At 36.2% G+C, this 22,246-nt stretch overlaps 1 protein-coding gene and 1 pseudogene across 1 annotated transcript; both read left to right on the plus strand.

The window, feature by feature from the left end:
• The first annotated feature begins 8,250 nt into the window (after positions 1-8,250).
• On the plus strand, positions 8,251-13,315 carry LOC139818292 (uncharacterized). Its single transcript, XM_071786913.1, has 5 exons — positions 8,251-8,583; positions 8,981-9,228; positions 9,832-9,837; positions 9,898-10,924; positions 11,873-13,315. Exons 1-5 carry the CDS (start codon positions 8,251-8,253, stop codon positions 11,981-11,983), a joined length of 1,725 nt encoding a protein of 574 aa, XP_071643014.1. The 3' UTR covers positions 11,984-13,315.
• LOC139818293 (putative nuclease HARBI1) lies at positions 13,218-17,668 on the plus strand (annotated as a pseudogene).
• Positions 17,669-22,246: the final 4,578 nt, after the last annotated feature.

Consider the following 22,246-nt stretch of genomic DNA (forward strand, 5'->3'; position numbering starts at 1 on the left):
AATGTAGACTAAAAGCATTATTGGAAAAACAAAATTGTGTATGTTTAACTTCTGACATTTGGTCATGTAGAAACAAAAGTTATTTAGGAATGACGATTTATTTTATTTCAGAAACTTTAGAAAGAAAATCATATACTTTGGCCTGTAAGAGAATTTTATATAACCATACTTATGACAATATTGCTTTATTGATACATCACATATTGAAAGAATTCGCTTTAGATGTAGCTAAAGTTACTCACATAGTAACCGATAATGCTTCAAATTTTGGCAAAGTTTTCAGATGTTTTGGTGTTACAAGATTTGAAAGCTCTGATCGAATTCAACTTAATGTAGAAGAAAATGAAGATATTTTAAATGATATAGAAGAATCAGATTCAGATATTGAGATTAACGAAATTTCACCAAATAATGACATTCATGATCATGACAATGCTTTTACTGATGAATTAGGTGATGAAATTATTTTACCTCCACAATTAACTTGTAGTAGTCATACCTTAAACCTCATTGCTACAACGGATTGCAAAAAAATATTAGATAATCCTGGTAATGCTGCTCTTAAAAAAGTTTATCGTTCTGCGTTTGCAAAAGTAAGTGCTTTATGGAACCTATTGAGTCGTAGTACTCTAGCATCTGACATATGCTTTAAGGAATGCGGTTGTAAATTTCTTGTACCAGTCATTAGTGTCATTACACGATGGAATTCGCAATTCGATGCGATACAAAAACTCCTAACTCGTAAAACTAAACTCATTATACTATTTGAACAACTTAAGCTCCAAAAATTAAAATTGCATGAAATTGAATTTTTAGAAGAATTTGTCATGATTATGTGTCCGTTAGCAACTAGCCTTGATATTCTGCAAGGAGAAAAAATGTGTTTTTTAGGAATGATAGCGCCTATAATTATTATATTGAAACAAAAGCTTTCAAATTTTACTCATTTGTCATATTGCAAGCCATTGGTAGATGGAATGATAGTAGCTTTAGAGAAGCGATTTAAACATATTTATGATTTCGACTCTCCTGATAGTAAAATATATATTATATCTGCTATCAGTTTACCTCGCTTTAAGTTAAATTGGGTGCCAGAATGTCACATGGAGACATGTAAAGAATTATTTTTGAAAGAAGTAGATACTTTTCATGCAAAAAATAGTTCTCTTGTTGTAAACAAATCAACATCTAGTAGTAGTGAAGAGGACAATTTTTTTAATGATTTCGACAAAAAAAATGGAATGCGTTGTTCGGTGCAGCCAATACTTAGTAGTAACATTGAGGCGCTGTCATATTTAGAATCTAAAACCAAAGATATAAATTCTCTCAATCATTATCCTAATGTAAAAAACATTTTTTTGAAGTATAACACAACATTACCATCTTCCGCGGCAGTGGAGCGCCTTTTCAGTTGCGGGCAACAGATATTTGTACCTCGAAGAAATCGTTTATCCGACAGTACATTTGAAAAACTATTATTTTTAAAAAACAAAAACTTATAATTTTATTGTATATATATATACATATATATATATATATATATATATATATATATATATATATATATATTATATATAACTATTGTAAACCTCTATTAACCTATCTCTATATATAACACTACTTTTTTAAGTTTTTAAGAAATGACTTCGTTTTTTTCTTCTAATATTTTTACATATTATAGATTATTAAGATATCATAAAAATTAGGTAATAAGGTCTTCAGCTATCAGCGAGCTGATATATCTTGATATAAAATACTTGATATAAAAATAACTTATAAAGTATTCACCCGATATAAATAAAATAAATTGAACTCTTTTATATGCCTAAGAGTTAGGCAGCCTAACTAAGAGAAAGTTTAATTGTAAAAAATATTATTTTTACAATTAAACTTTTTCTTAGTTTTGATAATATTTTTAAAAATAAAATCACAAAATTATTAGTCTTCAAAATATCGTTATTTCTTCTAATAAAAAATACATGTAAAAACTTTTTCTCGAGTATATTATTTTTATATATCCTAAATAGTTTTTAATATTATCTTAAAAGTATCTAGATAAAACACTTAACTAATTCATCTTTTATCTAGATATACTCAAACCGGAATTATCTTTATCTTATCTAAGATAATATTAGAGAATTTGAGTCGCCAGTGAATAATTAAAATTAACAGAGATATTGCGAGCGACCCAACTGGCCAAATTTTATTGATTTAAAACGCTACGTTTCGACCGTGGATCCGGTCCTTTTCAAGCGCTTTCTCACAAATATATTCGTCAGGCATAATGCCCTAACTACGCCGAATCTAGAAAATATTTGTGCGTCGGGATCAAACAATACAATATAAAATATTCGTTAAACGGCATACTTCGTTAGATGTTTGTGTCATGTCAGAGCCGTGCGGTGGTAAAATTTAGACATTTGTATTGTTTGATCCCGACGCACAAATATTTTCTAGATTCGGCGTAGTTAGGGCATTATGCCTGACGAATATATTTGTGAGAGAGCGCTTGAAAAGGACCGGATCCACGGTCGAAACGTAGCGTTTTAAATCAATAAAATTTGGCCAGTTGGGTCGCTCGCAATATCTCTGTTAATTTTATCTAAGATACATGCGCATACGTTTTATCTAATCTGTATCTAGATTATTTTAAGTTATCTAAGTGCAACACTGCACTGAGCTACTGTGGATTGTTACGCTTATCCTTGTTCGAAATTGATGTGTTACCATATGTATATAAGAATATCATATTTTTAGTATTTTACCATAATTCTTATGCGTAAGCGGGATTGTATACGAGAAATCAATCTGCGTATAACAGTGAATTATTCTAAGTTACTTGTATAGTAGATCATGATAATTCACAACACGTTTGAAATAACGCAGTCATAAAATCTACCGTGTCTTTCTAGCTCAAGCCAGCCACAAATATATAAAACTCGTACATGTGGCGACATAGGTTGACTTTTGCTTCGTGTTTTGTATCAGACACAACGCGCGAGACATTATTATGTAAAGCGTCGTCTACAATGGCAGCAGAAGTATACAGTAAGACATAAGGAGTAAGCTACTGACCAACTACAGTCGATTATTCTTGAATTGTAAAAATCCCATTAGTCAATAACTTACTGCTTATGTCTTAGGTTGCGGTCCACTTGACGCTACAAATACTTCGAAGCATTCCTCTTTTCTTTTCTTTCAATGAAGAAAGAAGGAGAAGAAGAACGCTGCAAAGCATTTGTAGCGTCAAGTGGACCGCAGCCTTACTGTATACTCCTGCTGCCATTGTAGACGTTTCTTTATTTCAATTTGTAGAAAAAGTGATGTACATGTTTAAAATTATTAGCTCTGCAGACACTAGCTACGGAAATTATTAAATAAATTTTGTAAGACATTTCAAGTTTGCTACAAATATTCAGTATTCCTAACAAGAAAAGTAATAAGCACTTGTTAAAAATAAATGTAATTTGTAAAGGTAATAAAGTTAGTGCGATTTAGTTTTTTTTTCTTCCAAATGACAATGTAAGTACATTTAGAAATTTTAATAAGAGACAGAAGAATGAAAGTAAAGTAAGAAAAGATATATATGGTCAATAAAATTTAATGTAGTTATTAATTTTTAATCATAGCATGCATTGAATTCTAATTATTTATAACAAACATTACACATTGTAATAAGTTCAAGTAAATACACGTATTTTTCAAGCTTGCTTTCAGACTGACAATATTTGAAAATGTTCATAATCTGTATACATCAAGATAAAGTTATGTGAATAACATAATAATAAAATAAAGTGAATATGTTATAAACGTTTCTTATAGCAGAAATTGTAGTAGAATGTACTCTATTTTTATATTTAAAAAATAAATATAAATATATGTGTTCCAGTATATATATATATATATATATATGTTATAATAGTTTCTTGTAAACCTTGTTTATATCTTTTATGTACAGGCTAAACTATAGCGTAATTACGTAATGAGTTTATTTATATTTTTTGCAGTTAAATTTTTGCGTTGTAATTGTTATGATATTCAACAGACAAGATAGCACTATTAGCGTTATCACATCGTTTTATCCTTGTTGCTTATTATACGTGAAACAAGGACAGGACGACCCAATAGCGCTATTAGTGTGCTCCCCGAACACAGCCCTAGTCTCTCATACGGAAAACGCGAGATGTAAAACGCGCGAGCCAGGCAGGCATAGTTGCCACATTTACCATTATTCAAATCTCGTGGCTGGCTGGAGCGAGAAAGAGACAGATAGATTATATGTCCGCACTCTTCCAGCCGCTCGAAACTCGAAACCCCCCCACGCACACGGCTATTCGCTTGTGTGCGTCTCTTCCTTGTTATTCCAGAGCCCAGTGGTGGGGGCTCCGAAATTTGCCCGTGGCACACGCCACGCGATCTTCATCTTCAGCGGTCTCTTGTTCCGATAAGCATGGAGAAGAAAACACCCAGCAAATGTAAGTACAATAAAATACATATACACATATATTGTTATATATCTGGGTCAATTATGACTTTAATAAAAATGATTGATCATTTTATTTTCCTCCGGCGGAGGCTGTAACCGCTAGGAGGCGCGTCCCCTGGGTGGCGGATGGGGGAACGCTCGCCGGCGGCCAGTAGCCGCCGGAGGGTAGGAGGGAAATAAAATACCTCCCGTGGACCAATAGCCAAACAAACCCACAATGGATAAAACAAACAAAATTATTATTACCCCAGGTGGCAGCCCAGCTATGCTGGAAAATCCACCCTCCTCGGAGGTCGGCCCCACGGATTCTGGGGGGGGGGGGCCAACCATTGTTCGGCAACACTCCACTACATCTGGTTTCTGACAGACTTCGTTCTGCTTCATTTAGCGAAAACTTATTGAGACCATTCGGTCGTGAAAACGCAAATAAAAACTCCGAAGACCATAACAAATAAAGAGGTAGGCTTAAATCGCGAGTCTCCCTGGACAGTGGTCACAGACAAGAAGAAAAGAGCGCGTACCAGCCCTGAGATTTCTACCAAAAAACAAAAACAGGTCAAAATTAGTTCCTACTGGCTTAGTAACCCAGTGCCTACATCCAATAGCTTCTCTCCCCTTGAAGGTGAAGAGGATCAAGGCGTAAATCGTGAAATCAAAAAAAAATTGATAAAGCCACCACCAATATTCGTCGATGGAGTCAAAAATATACAACCCCTCATCAATATGTTTGATGATCAAGCTAAAGACAACTATGTAATTAGAGTTCTTCGTAACGATCAAGTTAAAATACAGCCAAGTACATCCGAAGCATATTCTATAATAGTCAAACAATTAGAAATTAAACAAACCGAATTTTTTACCTATAAACCCAAAGAGGATAAGGGTTTTAGGGTGGTCTTGAAGAATCTGCACCCCTCAGTGGACACTAACGATATCAAAAAGGCCCTATTGGATCTCGGGCACGAAGCCTCCAATATTTGGAACATTAAGCAAAGAGGGACTAAAAAACCTTTACCTATGTTTATAATTGAACTCAGATCAAATAACAATAACAAGCTTATTTTTGAAGTCAAACATTTGCTACACTGCCGTATCTCCTTCGAACCTCCACGACCTAAACGCGAGATTCCCCAATGCGCCAAATGCCAACAATACGGCCATACGAAAGCTTACTGCCGTCGCACTCCTAGATGCATTAAATGCACAGGATAGCATCGCTCAGCCGACTGCCCGCGCAAGTCTAGGTCTGATGATGTCAGATGTGTTCTCTGCGATGGGAACCATCCGGCAAACTACAAAGGCTGTAATGTTTATAAGGAACTTCAAAAAGTTAAGTTTCCTCCTGCCAGGGAAAAATCACTACTAACAACGGATAAGACAAGCTTGAAACCATCATCCTCAGCTATCAGCCTAACTCCTCGAAGCATCCTGCTCTCACTCAAACCACACAAAACATCGATAAAACTTTATATTCAGATCAGATAAAAACACCAATACCTAAGGTTCAAATTGAAGCTGGGAATATGATGGAGTTATTAAAACGTATTTCGGATCAGTTAACTACCCTGACAAAACTTTTTCACGACTTAATGTCAGGATTGTCAAATTCGATTCTCTAAAAATAGCCTTATGGAATGCTAACGGGCTGTCACAACATACCTTAGAGGTTAAGGCATTTATTTTAACAAACCAACTAGATATTCTTCTTATCTCCGAAACTCACTTCACAAGGAAAAACTTTTTTAGAATGACAAATTTCAGCTTCTATCATACAATGCACCCAGATAGTACCGCTCATAGAGGTAGTGCGGTATTGATAAGAAATGATATTAGGCACCACGTCATTAAATCTTACCATACTGAAAAAATTCAGGCAACCAATGTCATGATTGAGGATTGGAAAGGACCAATAGTCGTCTCAGCTGTCTATAGCACCCCTAAACATGCTATAGATAAGGATGATTACCTTAACCCTAGAACCCATGTATCATTTTTTTGACCTTCTAACGCATGACTGGGGGCAATATCGACCCCACGCTTTATTTGATCGTAAAACCGGTCCTACAGAAATAAAGGGCCTTTAAACCTACATGAATTTCTTCGTTTTTCAATAACGAAGAGAATGGTATATGGTAAATTTAATTTTACTCAAGTTTAGTTAGTGAAAAATCCATTTAAAGACCGAAAAACGCAGAAAATCAGCAAAAACCTCTTTTTTTAAACAAAAATTTGTATCTTTTTTTGTAATCAACCGATTTTCAAATTTCAAACGGGGTTTTAAAGAGGACACATTAGACTATTGGAAAAAAATTGTTATCGCTATGTTCTGTTCAAAAAGTATATTTATTTGGAACTATAAAAATGAAGAAATTCACAAAGTTGAAATATGGAAAAAATCGATGAAAAAACCATAAAAAATTGTATTTCAAGTATTATTTTATTTTTATTTGATACAAAATAGTAAAAAATATGAAAAAAATAAAACATTATATCGCCCAGCCATTTTCTGCGAAATGTCAATCTTCTATAGGCAACGGGATTTTTACCGACTAAGTTGTGTGATATTTCGTCTTAAATAATATTTATGACTATTTATGCTCAGATTACGTAATAATACATGATATATATTGATTCTAGCAAAAAAATAAAATTAGCTTACCGTGACGAAACTCAAACGGCAACTCACGACTGGGGTCGATATCGACCCCACGCCCGCTTTGCGACTGTGCTACTTCACTGCTAGCGAACAACTAACGCTGCGCCCGACATAACCCTACTTTTAGAAAATTGAAATGAATTATGGTTCAGGTCCTGAGTCAATAATGTCACTCGCTAGCTCAGGAGCGTAGTTCAAAGTTCGCCTGGGGTCGAAATCGACCCCTCTTATGGGTTCTAGGGTTAAATACCTTACCATCTTGGGCCATAGATTTATCGCCGGTGGCGATTATAACGCTAAGCACACCTACTGGGGTTCAAGAACAATATCCCCCAAAGGCAGACAGTTACTGCATGCAATTGAAATATTGAAACTCGACGTTGTATCGTCGGGTGAACCTACTTACTGGCCCACGAACGCTATGAAAATCCCGGACTTAATTGACTTTTGCATAATTAAGGGCCTTCCTAATGCTTTGATTGAATGCAAATCTTGCCTGGATCTCTCATCAGACCACTCCCCTGTACTTATATCACTAAGTAGAAAAATTATGCAGACTTCTAAATCCTGTAGATTACATAATAACCGTACTGACTGGGATTTTTTCCGGAGATCCCTGGCCTCCTCTCTTAAAGCAAATTACTCGTTAAAAAACGCCAATGATATCGAAGAGGCAATTGAGCACTTCAACAGCTGTGTTCAAAGGGCAGCATGGGATTCCACCTCTGAGGCCACCTATACAAAACCTATTCAATATTCTTTATCTATCAGGGAAAAAATAGCTTAGAAAAGGCGTGCTAGGAAAATTTGGCAGAAAACAAGATACCCAGGGGACAAAATTCGATTAAACCAGCTCTCAACAGAATTAAAAAGACTTCTATTCTACGACAGAAATTCAGGACTACAAAACTATCTAAAAAATTTGGACGCATCCACCGCCACTAACTACTCGCTATGGAAGGCTACCAGAAAACTAAAACGTCCCATCCTACATCAGCCCCCTATACGTAAATTCGATGGTACTTGGGCTGCAAAAGACTCTGATAAGGCCACTGAGTTTGCAACACACCTAGAGAGCGTCTTTACTCCAAATCCGGATGAGGGTACTATGGGTCAGACCGTACAGGACTCTTTAAACCAAATGCACCTAGAGGACTCTTCCTTCATCAAAAAGTTTACTAAGAACGATGTTCTCACTACTATCAAAAAACTAGATGTTCACAAGGCTCCTGGTTATGACTTAATAACCGCTCAGATCCTAAAGCAACTTCCTGCAGAAGCTATCACCTTCTTAACATCCTTGTTCAATGCCATATTCAGACTAAAAACTGTCCCATCCCAATGGAAGACAGCTTTAGTCATAATGATACTCAAACCGGGCAAACTAGCTGAGGACGTCAAGTCCTACCGCCCTATTAGCTTACTTCCAATCCTCTCCAAGGTAATGGAGATTCTATTTCTCAAAAGACTTATGCCTCTAGTCCATCAGCATAATCTCCTACCAGATCACTAATTTGGATTTAGGCAAAAACACAGTACGATCGAACAAGTACACAGACTAGTCGATAGAATACATTCTGCCTTCGAACACAAACAATATTGTTCTGCTGCCTTCTTGGATATATCTCAAGCTTTCGACCGAGTGTGGCATGAGGGTTTGCTGTCCAAGATCAAGGCGGCTCTTCCAAATTGTTACTACTCTTTTATTAGATCTTATCTCAGCGATAGGCATTTTCAGGTGAGACAGGGGGAAGAAATAACAAACCTCCACAAAATACAAGCTGGAGTTCTTCAAGGCAGCGTGTTGGGTCCAACCTTATACACTTTGTTTACTTCAGACTTGCCAGTTATCGATGGTGTCGTTACCGGAACCTTCGCTGATGACACTGCAATCCTGGCGGTGGATAGGTGCCCTAAGAAAGCCTCCACCAAGCTTCAAAAAAGTCTCGATAAAATATCCACCTGGCTCAAGGACTGGCGCATACAAGCAAACGGGTCCAAATCCATCCACGTCACTTTTACCACAAGAAGAGACTCTTGCCCGCCTGTCAAACTTCACGGAACCCAAATACCTCAAGCAGATGATGTTAAATATCTGGGCATTTATCTGGATAGACGTCTTACTTGGAGAAAGCATATTTTCACAAAGAGAAAAGCACTCGGATTAAAACTGCGTAGCCTATACTGGCTCATGAACAGAAATTCCCACCTCTCGTTAGAAAATAAACTACTCTTATACAAGTGTATCCTCAAACTTATTTGGTCCTATGGCCTACAGCTGTGGGGAACAACGGCAAATTCAAACTTGGAAATCCTCCAAAGATTCCAGTCAAAAACCCTTCGTATGATCGTTAACGCTCGTTGGTATGTCTCTAACGACAGAATACACCATGACTTAGACATTCCTACCGTCAAAGAGGAAATCATTACACGCACCAGGATATATAAAGAGAGAATCTTATCACACCCCAATCAGCTGGTTTTTGGACTAATGGATGCCAGGACAACCTTTCGCCGACTTAAGAGAAAAGCTCCGCAAGATCTTCTAGCATGAGTTGACTTTTGAATACGGACTAGTCACTGGACTTCTCCGTGCAAGACTTCAAATTACTTAACCTATTGCTAAATGTCTCCACTTAGACAGATCGCAATGTTACTGATTATTAAAAAAAATTTTATTTTGTTTCAGCCAGAGGTGAGAACAGCGGTGCGACAACGGCGAGATCTCCGAGATCGAAATCGACACCCGCAAAAGCGACGTCCGAGAAAACGACGGCGGTGATCTCCGCGAAGCGACGACGCCGCAGATCGTGGGGGAGGTAAAAGCGACGACGCTGCTACCAGCGCAAGAGACAGCGGTGAGTGGCACAGCACCGCTGATAGTGCACGAAGGGATAGCTACGTCGCCGGTGGTGGTGTACGAAAGGACGTCGGCAGCGACGGCGATCTCCGCGAAAGCGACGACGCCGCAGATCGTGAGGGAGGTAAAAGCGACGACGCCGCTACCAGCGCAAGAGACAGCGGTGAGTGGCACAGCACCGCTGATAATGCACAAGGGGATAGCTACGTCGCCGATAGTAGTGTACGAGGGAACGTCGGCAGCGACGGCATCGCTACCAGCGCACGAGATAACGGCGAGAGCAATGACACCCATGATGGTGTACCAGGACACATCGGCAGCGACGGCGTCGCTACCAGCGCACGAGAGAACGGCGAGAGCAATGACACCCATGATGGTGCATCAGGACACATCGGCAGTGACGGCGTCGCTACAAGCCTACGAGAGGACGGCCGGGACGGCGAGAGCAATGACACCCATGATGGTGTATCAGGATACATCGACAGCGACGGCGTCGCTACCAGCGTACGAGAGGTCGGCGAAAACAACGACACCCATGATGATGTATCAGGATACATCGGCAGCGACGGCGTCGCTACAAGCCTACGAGAGGACGGCCGGGACGGCGAGAGCAATGACACCCATGATGGTGTATCAGGACACATCGGCATCGACGGCGTTGCTACCAGCGTACGAGAGGACGGCGAAAGCAATGACACCCATGATGGTGTATCAGGACACATCGGCAGCGACGGCGTCGCTACCAGGGTACGAGAGGATGACGAGAGCAATGATGCCATTACCGACGTACGAGAGGACGGCAACAGCTACGGCACCGCTGGTGATGCCTGAAGGGATGACGACGATGCCGCTGAAGGTGCAGATGGGACTGGCAACGGCGATGGCGCCGCAGTTGTATGGAACAGCACGACAATTCAACAAAGTAAGTGTCCACGTAAGTATAATATGTACATATGCACGCGCTTGCGCTCTCTCTCTCTCTCTCTCTCTCTCTCTCTCTCTCTCTCTCTCTCTCTCTCTCTCTCTCTCTCTCTCTCTCTCTCTCTCTCTCTTTTGGCAATCTCTGCCGGATCATGTTACATCGGCGTCGTCATTGCCGTCTTTCAAAAGTCTCCTTCGAGCTTATTTATTCTCAGCCGAATTTGAGAGCTAAGTTTTGTTTGTTAGTTGTAGTGAAATTTTTATCTTGTGTTTGTCTTTATTCTAGTTCGATAGATTTAAGTTGCGTTTCATACCTTATAGATTTAGTAATATACTTATAGATTAAGTTGCGTTCTACACCTTGTATACTACTATAGTTTGCGTCTGTTATGTTGACTGTGACTCACATTATACCTCAGTTATAGTTTCTCTAAATTCAAGTTGCGTCACATTCAATGTGCTTTCCGCTATGTCTTAACACTCATATACTTTGTAATATTAGGATGCTATGTGTATTGTTGCCCTTTAGCATATGCTTGGGCATATAAATATATCAAATCAAAAAAAATCTCTCTCTCTCTCTCTCTCTCTCTCTCTCTCTCCCCCCCCCCTCCTCTCTCCTGTCTCCTGTCTTCTCTCTCCTCTCTCAAGTACGCGAACGCCTATGAAGTGTGTGTAGGTGTGTGTATTACATATGTACACTGAGGCAAAACATTACAACCCAAAAAATTATTTATTTGGTGGCTTGTATTAGCAATTTTAACACAATTTATGTAGTATTAGTTATTTTTTTTTAATTAAGTAAAAATGTTTACTTCTAAATAAATATATGTAAAAATTAAGTAAATAAGATATTAGGAGATACGTAATAAATATTTTGTAAGATTCAAATATTTTTTTCTCAGTGTATGTCAATGTTGACATGTATTCGTGTTTCAATATTTTCCAGAAAATTAATCAGGCGTTTCACCGACTTCTACAAAAAGAAAGGAAGAAGCAATGGAGGAAAGTGAATCTCCCACCGGCATCTGTAGGACCTGCACCACCTATATCAAGCTAAGACAAGAAGTCGACTTCCCGTCATGACGGAAAGTCGACTTTTAGTCGGCGTTTTTTTTAGACATTCGCCGACTTCAAGTCGACTTCAAGTCGACTTTCGTCCTTAAAAAAGTCGACTTTCTGCCAAGTTAGTTTCGGTAGAAGTCGACTTGAAGTCGACTTCAAGTCGACTTTTTGCTCTTAGGGAAGCTACTAGTTCTCATTTTGAATCTAAGCGCGTTCCTAATAAGTGTTGCACTACTCTGACCGCCGAGTGTACGTATGTACATCTATGTCGAACGCATGTTCATTTCTGAGATAGGTCGGTAACGTAGAAAGCGGGTATCGATATTTTTAGTTCCGCTTAGGTGGCGGCGTTTTCGCGTCGGAGTTCGGCCTTTTGCTTTAGTTGACATTACCGACGTTGAGGAAGTTCGGGCTTCGCTTTAGGATCCCCTTAATGTTGTATACAGCGTTATAGTAAACATTTACTTAAAATAATATTATAAAAAAAATTTACTTAATTTACTTTATTTACTTAAGGTGGTCCTTTCGTGAGAACAAGTATTAGATAGGTACCTAAATTTGATATATGTTAAATATACAGTAATAAGGGGCATGTGTACGAAAAATCAAGTGAGGTTACCGACACTTTACAAAAAATAAGTCATTCTAAATGTGCGTTCGCGGAGCGTGCCATTGTCATTCTATCCTTGTTTACATCTAATGAACAAGAAAGATAGAATGATGCAAATCGCCACGTCCGAGGTTTTCAACGAATAATACATGTACTTAGCGATCAGATGAATACATTATTCATGTCTTAAAATATTCCCTGAAGTTTCCGGATTTCGTACATACCTTGAAAATAAAGGCTTGCCGAATGTTTTGCTCTGATATATGAGGTTAAATAAGTAGTGGTCCAATCACATATTGCTTTACTCGTACTGTCATGCCTGACCTAACCTAAATCGAGTCCAACCGACTACTATTGTGATATTTTTTTAATTAGTAAATAATTAAATACGATTAAATCGTGCGTGTAAAATCATATTATATTATTATAATTATTGGGATGTTGTGTAATGTTTGTCAATATGTCTGTTTTCAATTACCTCATGACGGACTGTTACTTGACTAGCTGGGTCCGCGAAAGGACCACCTTAAAGTAATATTTAAAAATATTTGGTATAATATTTCTAAAACATTTTTGAAATATTCGGAAATATAATATTATGAAGTAACATTTTAGAAACATGTATAAAATATTATGTGAGAACGTTCATAAGATACACAAAATCAATATTTCACAATGTTAATCTAATATTTCTTATTTATTGAGATCTAATTGTTTATTTTTATTTATGGATAAATGGTTTTCCTGGAATCCTGGGATGTATAGATGGAACATATATCTCATTACGTACACCTGCTCACAAAATCAAGTCAACATATGTGAATCGGCACGATATGCCATATCTTTAACGTTACAGGCAATATGTGATGCGGATAAGATGTTTCTCGATGTTTTTACAGAGGACCACCCAGTAAAGTGCATAATATTGCACGTATCTTTAAATTATCATTCATAAGCACTATATTGCCAGAAACATGTGGAGATGAGTGGCATATATTAGGCGATGCTGCCTATCCCCTTAAAAAGTATCTTATAACTCCTTACAGAGATTATGGAACTTTGACAGAACAACAAAGAAATTTTAATTACAAGTTCTCTGTTTGTAGAGTGAAAATAGAAAATGCTTTCGGTTTACTAAAAACAAGATTTAGACAGTTAATTAGATTAGATTTTAATACAGTTCAACGTAGCTGTAAATTCATTCTAGCTTGCTGTACATTCCATAATTTATGTATTCATTATAAAGATAATTTGTATGATTTCATGGAAGAAGTAGACATTGTAAATATTCAAGATTTTCAAGAAATTAATAGAGATGATAATAGAATTGAAGGTGAAAAAAAAACGAATCGGCTATGCCAATTATTGTCATAATTCAGTTTTCTAAACTTATGACGTTTATTACGTTTCATTTTTTATTACGTTTAATTTTACATAAATTTGTGTTTAACTCTGTAATATCTAATAAGAAGTATAATAATGGCATAGTAAAGCAAAAATATTTATTTGATTTTTATATTTTTAAGTATATTAAACAAAGTATTTGCACATATGTTTGCATAAATCAAATATTACATAGTAAACATAACTTTCAGCTATTAGAATTATTATTGCGTGTTTAGTATTATTGCGTTGTACATAAGTCATAATATTAGGGAGTTTTTACGATATTGTCTTTCAAAAACTTCCCATTATTGTGTTACAATATATGACAAAGTGTAGTATAATAATATACATATATACGTTACTATAATTATGTTTATCCTTAACAAATACAAATATATTATCTTTCATGAATACTTTGTTTTCTTCAACATTACAAAATAATAAGTAATCAGCATTACAAAATAAGTAATCAACATTACAAAATAATAAGTAATCAACATTACAAAATAATATGTAATTAATACTGCAAAATAATATGTAATTAACATTAGAAAATAAGTAATTATCTTTTTTAATATAAATTATTATTATTTTTTTTTTTTTTCAAAAAAACTTTTTAATAATTTCATTTTTTCTTCATGTCTTTCTAGTCTTTAGCCTCTTCTTCGTTATAAATCTTTAATAAAGTCTGTGCTAAACTTGAATCTTTCTTATTTTTTTTTAACGTTAGATGTTTGTGGAGTATTTTTAACATTAATTACAACTTTGCTTGCACTTTGTAATATTTCTGGGGTAATTATGCATAAAAGCGACGTCCTCTCCGATGACCTTGACCTTGACATATGTTGTGAAGGTCACCCTACTGAGTGACCTTCAAAAGGTTTTAGCCGTCGGTCATTGTTTATTAAAAAGTTATAAACAAAAAAAGTTTGAAAAATATAGCAGCTATTTTGAGTTTTGGAAGGCATAAACGACCAATATAAACGTCTTTTTTTTAAAGCAGAGAATAACCTTTATTTCGCGTCGTCGTCGTCGTCGTCGATTTTGAGTTTGTCCTAAAACATTAAGTTTAAAGCAGTAAGGATCACGTTCAAGGGCGGTTATTTCCGCTATGATCAAACGATTGCAATTCAAACACAATCGTGTTCTGTCTGTGATATCGAGAGGATTTTGTCCTAATGCATCACGTCTAGTGATAACGATTTCTCGTTTGTGTGCATTTTCCTCGCCATCAATACGAGCCATTTGTTGACGACCAAATGCATGACCACAAACGTAACACTGTAAGCGATTCTGAGCCATCATTGATTTTATTATTTAATCAATTAAGAAAATATCGAAGAATCGACTTAGGCCGAGGATTCTTTCATATAAGTCTAGAAGAAGCCCTTCTGAATATCAATACGAAAATAAAGATGTACTTTTTTGAATCAAAATAGAACTTGTTTATTTTGTAATGCTGCAGTTAATCTGCACAGATTATCCATCGCATGTAGGGTCGATGTATTTGTTAAAAGAAATATTTATATTTCAGAAATAACCAAGTCTTGTACACAGCATTTGGATGATCGAGGATTCATTCTACCAATGCTTTTACGTGCTTTGCAGTTTGTCAATAGACCATATTCAATAAAAGGAGATCAGATGCAATTGTTTTTAGATGAACTTCGAAATGCTGTGAACAATACAAGAGTTTATCAAAATGAGAATGATTTCGAAGATGATGCGTTCCAATACATCTGTCCTATTACAAAAGAACAGTTCCAGGATTTATTCACATACTGTGTTCCTGTTCATTCAGCAGGTCATAACAAAAATATAACAAAAAAAGATCTCATGACATTCTTATGTAAGCTACGACAAGGTTTATCAGATGACTTCTTAAAAGTAATCTTTCATTATAAAAGCAGACAAAATGTGAGCTTAGCTGTCGCTAATGTGCGAATCTCTCTAATGCAACGATTTGTTCCATCAAATATTGGATTCGCTGCGATAACTAGAGAAGATTATATAGCGAGACATTGTACAGACTTTTCAAATGAATTATATAATCCACAGCCAGAAAACCGAAAGGCGCTAGCTTACATTGATGGTTCCTACTTACGAATTCAAAAAAGTTCAAACTTCCGCACGTTACGGCAATCTTACTCTCTACATAAAGGTTATCATTTACTCAAACCTGCCTTGGTTGTTGCCCCCGATGGTTACATATTAACTATTCATGGACCATCTTTTTCAGATGCGAGCAATAACGATGCTCAAATGCTTCGAAATGAATTCGAACAAGACATGCAAGGAATGAGAAAATGGTTTCAAAATGGGGACATTTTCATAGTAGATCGAGGTTACAGAGATGCGATACCACTGCTTGAAGCTATGGGAATCACACTTAGGATGCCTTGTCTTCTTGAACGAGGTCAACGTCAGTTTACTACGGAACAAGCTAATGAAAATCGAATAATAACAAAGACAAGGTGGGTGGTCGAAGCTCGTAACGGACATTTAAAATTAATTTTTAAGTTTTTTGCTAACGTTATTCAAATAACCCACACAAAAAATCTTGGGGATTTTTTACGAATTGCTGGTGCTATTATTAATAAATACTACCCGCCTATTCGTATGGAAGAAGCGAATGCAGAGTTAGCAAAAGAACTTTTACAAAAATCAAGGCAAGTAAATGTTGTACAAGAGCGTGTGGATGCAGAAAATCTAAGAGTTTTGAGAGCTAACTGGAATCGTCTCAATCACCAGCATGTCCGTAACTTCCCCCTGCTTAGACTATTTACGAGAATTGACAGTTGGCACTTATCAAGTGAATTTAGCTCCGTCTTACGTTCAAGATAAACTCCAACGAGATGAGCAGGAAGAGTTTCAAATCGATGTTCACTTTGATAAGCCATTATTGATTCGAGTTAGAGTATATTCGCGTTACCGTAATGCAACTAAACACCAACTCTAGATTTCGTATAATGAAATGGAGGATGATAATATTGATAATGATAACGATGACGTAGAACCAATAACAGGTTACTATTGTACATGTCAAGCAGGTGCTCGAACACTGGGGACATGTGCGCATGTTGCAAGTGTTCTTTGGTTTTAGGGGTACGCACGACACCAACAGCGTATTAAATATCCTTCAACACAACTATTGCAATCTGTTCAAAATGCTGCCCATAGACCTCATCAGCAAGACTCTAACCATGGCATAGAATAAAAAATAGATAAAACATCTCATAACAGAAGATATAAGTAACGATCAATTAAGCGCGCTTAAACGTGCGCTGTACACACACACACACACACACACACACACACACACACACACACACACACACACAGACGCGCACACGCACGCACACACACACACACACACACACACACACACACCAGGGTTTGAATTATAATCAATTACAATTTTTTAATTAAATAATTAATTTAAACAAATATAATTCAATCAACTTAATTAATAAATATTTTAAATAAATATAATTAAAAACTATTTAATTAAAATTGAATTAAGCGGAGTTAATCGAAAGTCGTTTAATTGACGATTGATATGAGCGAATTCAATCGAAGATCATTCAATTAACGATTAATTTAAACAGAATTAATCGAAGATCGTTCGATTGACGATTGATTTAAGCGGAGTTAATCGAAAGTCGTTTAATTGACGATTGATATGAGCGAATTCAATCGAAGATCATTCAATTAACGATTAATTTAAACAGAATTAATCGAAGATCGTTCGATTGACGATTGATTTAAGCGGAGTTAATCGAAAGTCGTTTAATTGACGATTGATATGAGCGAATTCAATCGAAGATCATTCAATTAACGATTAATTTAAACAGAATTAATCGAAGATCGTTCGATTGACGATTGATTTAAGCGGAGTTAATCGAAAGTCGTTTAATTGACGATTGATATGAGCGAATTCAATCGAAGATCATTCAATTAACGATTAATTTAAACAGAATTAATCGAAGATCGTTCGATTGACGATTGATTTAAGCGGAGTTAATCGAAAGTCGTTTAATTGACGATTGATATGAGCGAATTCAATCGAAGATCATTCAATTAACGATTAATTTAAGCAGAATTAATCGAAAATCGTTCGATTGACGATTGATTTAAGTGGAGTTAATTTAAAGCCGTTTAATTGACGATTAATGTGAGTCTATAATTTTGTGCTAAAAATAATAACATAAATTATAAATTATGTTTATGTGATGTTTATGTGATTTGTAGTATAAAAATAATTATATTTATACAATCATTATAATGCTCATATTCTTTTATAATGTAATGTAAAAAAATATTCTTTTTTGTTATTACCTATAACAAAGAAATCGTCACCATTCAATCATATAATGGTACTAATAAGCCTTTTCTTTTTATTAGAGCAAATAAATTGCCGTCACTTTATTTTCATTAAATAATTTATATTTTTGTTTTAAAATTTAGAAAATAGAGCGATGTAATCCGCTTTTAAAAAATATAATGAGATATTTAACTAAAATTTCTTATAATAATCTCAAAAGTGCAACCTAAAAATCACATAAACATAATTTATAATTTATGTTATTATTTTATGTTATTATTTTAAGCACAAAATTATAGAAAATTGAGAAATGGTTTTACAGTAACATGATAGTTTAAAGTTTATAAAAGGCCATAACGCACGAGTTTTTAAAATGGTTGTTACATTACATGTGAGAGAGTTGCCAGAACCAATGGAGAAAAATATTCTTAAATTCACACAAATCAGTTGTTAATTAAAATCTTTTCAATTAAATGCGCTCACATTAATCGTCAATTAAACGGCTTTGGATTAATTCCACTTAAATCAATCGTCAATCGAACGATTTTTGATTAATTCTGCTTAAATTAATCGTTAATTGAATGATCTTCGATTGAATTCGCTCATATCAATCGTCAATTAAACGACTTTCGATTAACTCCGCTTAAATCAATCGTCAATCGAACGATCTTCGATTAATTCTGCTTAAATTAATCGTTAATTGAATATCTTCGATTGAATTCGCTCATATCAATCGTCAATTAAACGACTTTCGATTAACTCCGCTTAAATCAATCGTCAATCGAACGATCTTCGATTAATTCTGCTTAAATTAATCGTTAATTGAATATCTTCGATTGAATTCGCTCATATCAATCGTCAATTAAACGGCTTTCGATTAACTCCGCTTAATTCAATTTTAATTAAATAGTTTTTAATTACATAGTTTGATATCAATTGTCAACTAAAGACGGAAATTAATTAAAAAAGTAATTAATTCTTCGCAACTCTGACACACACACACACACACACACAGACGCGCACACGCACACACACACACACACACACACACACACAAAGGGACCAGTATGCTCGCCACCTCCTCGTGGTTGGTCCTGGATTGCGCTGAGAGCGGGCACTAATTGTGTCGCTTATAGGTTATAAACAATAGCTGATTTTCAAAATCAGTATGCTTGTCAATTCAATACTACCGTCGCATACACATCTGCGCTCACATGTTTACAGTTACGCGTATATTACGATCGTAAACCCGATTTCATATATTCACTTGATTACATGCAAAAAGCTAAAAATCGAATTTTTGAAGCACAGTATCTCGAAAACCATTGATTTTTGGATCTTATGTCCATTGAGACTTTTGATCAAAAGGTCATAAAGAATAACATACTACAGTTTCAGCAAATTTGGCTGAGAACCAAATTCCCCTCTTTTGGGTGCGGGGTCCTTAGCATGGAAGGTATTGAATAAGCGTGATATTAATATTTTTGATGTGAAACATACGTATTTAACGCGTAGGAAGATTTTCAATGCTGACTTACATCAATGTCGGTATAACTGATTTTGAAACGACGTGTATAATTTTAATTTCAACGATAGATTCGTTTGTAGTAAGTAAAATAAAGCGTGTTGGAGTTGTTTTGCGAGCTTTCGAAACTTTTACAAGGATGTGACCTTGAAACCTGAAAAAGGGTAAAATTTGTTAATTTAATATTTTTGAATAATATTCACGATTGATTTAAGTAATTATACTTACCTGATCCTGTGAGGTCCCGATGTGTGAATGATGAACCTGAAACAAAAAGTAAAGATTAATAAAGAATCGAGAATGATATGAAAAAGATGAATGTGCGATTAGAAATGCATGTAATGAGCAGGGAATTACGCGGAATTTTGTAAAGTATGAAAGAAATGAGTTAATGTCGCATGCATGAAAAGAAAACGCATTGGGAATTATAATAGACGGAATTCTATATTATTTTATATTTCATTATATTTTTCATAAAAGGACAGTAAAATGTGTAATAGCATGTAGTTGCAAGTCTCATAATTTAGAAAGTTCAAAACATTATTCGACAATAGATATTTAGATGTTGGAAAGATTTAATTAAAGTAAGTGAAATTTGATATCCTTGCATCAGAAAGTTGTTTACGACAGGAATTTTCGGTTGATCATGATAAAGAGAGACAACTACAGAGATAGCAATATAGCAATATGGCGCGACTGTCCTGTGATTGGTTGTGCGCAAGCGAGTGGGGATGAACAGCCAGCCGAGGTATAAATACGAGCCCGAGTGACCACTCGAGGTCTTTTCCTCGTTGTCCAGCGAAGCATGCGGACATGTTATAGCGAGAGCGCTTATTCTCAAAAGATAGTCGTATTCGTTCAGAGGAAAGATTAGTTACGTGATTACGTTTACTTTATAATCGTCTTTACTACAACGTACGGTTATCGAAAAGTATTACGCGTACCGTTACGAGAATTTGGGATAAGTACCCGGGTAACGCCGTAATCCACAATTTGTTTTCCTTTTATCGCGTACTTATGTACAAGTAATTAAATATATTTGTTATTGTTAAATCAATGCAAGAATCATAAATTATTTTCGAATCCTATCCTAAATCGAATACATTCTGTTGCGCGCAACGATTGCGAGTGCGTCGCTTGACGAAAGGTCAATGCGAATAATCCGTATCAAGCTGAGCAGCCAGCAGATAGAAATTCATTACGCAGACAGGCAGGAAGGAAGGAAGCCACGTCTCGGAAGAGCTACGTTGGTTGAAGACGTTCCACATTCGAGCGTTAAATGTGATGGCGACCGTCAAAGCGAGTTATTTCAATTCTCATACCGTAAGTTTGGTCACAACCTTACTCCCTCGTGACGCGAGAGCCTGATTTCTCAATCAAAACGTCCAATTTTTCAAGCGAGAGACCCCACGTTGGGCGTCAAAATTCCTTGCAACGTTTTTCCCCCGGTCTCGCTATCTGGAGAAGGGCAATCGTGGATTAACAAAACGCGAAGTTAGATTGAGAGAACGGCCAGATACGAAAAAGTACCGCGGGCGGATGCCCGCAGATAACTGCCAGACAAACGTATTATGGGCGCCAGGCGCGATTACTCGCACCACCGTACAATACCTTATTTAATCCTTAAATGCCACACCTCTCAAGAATCTCGTAAATGACACATGGGGTCTAAAAAACCCCAGCATGAAAAATGTCTCCTTACTCATTGATTTTTTTATATTTAGTTATGAAAATTATTTTCAATGTTGTTCAAGGCTTAGAAAAGAGAATAAAATGCTTATATTGTTAAAATTTCAATTTCAACATAGTATAAAAAATTAAGTAAACTGAGTACTGCTAAGTGTACAACCGGGTAGGTCAATCACTCAACTATCATCAATGGAAGCATGAGCTCCATTTTTGGGGGGAACATTTGAAAATATATCATTGTAAAGGGTCTGGGGTCCGCTGGACCCCGGGTGGCATTTAAGGGTTAACGCAATACCCCAGGCAATACCTCAGGTTGTAGTTTCCTTTTGTGGGAACTCGGAGAAGAGGCGTGACACAATTAATCACACATAAGTAAATGAAAACTAGAATAATATATAATATATTTGAGATCAATCAGGATAATTATAAAAAAAAGAACATAGTTGAGAAATATAGTGGAAATCAGAGATAGTCTATCGGTTAAAGAGCGCAGTCGAAATACAAAAAATCAGAAAAAGACACAAGCGAGTATAACGCAACAACGCAGAACGCCATGTCGACCAACGCGATGCCGACCAATGTTCACAGATAACGCAAATGCATTTACAAATAACACAAGACCGACAAATTCTCACGCGACTCTAACGCGACAACGCAATACTGACAAATAACGCAAGACCGACGAATGCTCACGCGACTCCATCGGAACACAACACCGACGAAT

Source organism: Temnothorax longispinosus, chromosome 8 (genome assembly GCF_030848805.1).
Source record: "Temnothorax longispinosus isolate EJ_2023e chromosome 8, Tlon_JGU_v1, whole genome shotgun sequence".
In the NCBI taxonomy this organism is placed as follows: domain Eukaryota; kingdom Metazoa; phylum Arthropoda; class Insecta; order Hymenoptera; family Formicidae; genus Temnothorax; species Temnothorax longispinosus.

Coding starts and splice junctions, on each gene's coding strand:
- LOC139818292 (XM_071786913.1), top strand. CDS start 8,251: ATGGGTCAGACCGTACAGGACTCTTTAAACCAAATGCACCTAGAGGAC. Junction 8,584..8,980: donor TACTTCCAATCCTCTCCAAG/GTAATGGAGATT, acceptor TGTTTACTTCAG/ACTTGCCAGTTATCGATGGT. Junction 10,925..11,872: donor CAGCACGACAATTCAACAAA/GTAAGTGTCCAC, acceptor AATATTTTCCAG/AAAATTAATCAGGCGTTTCA.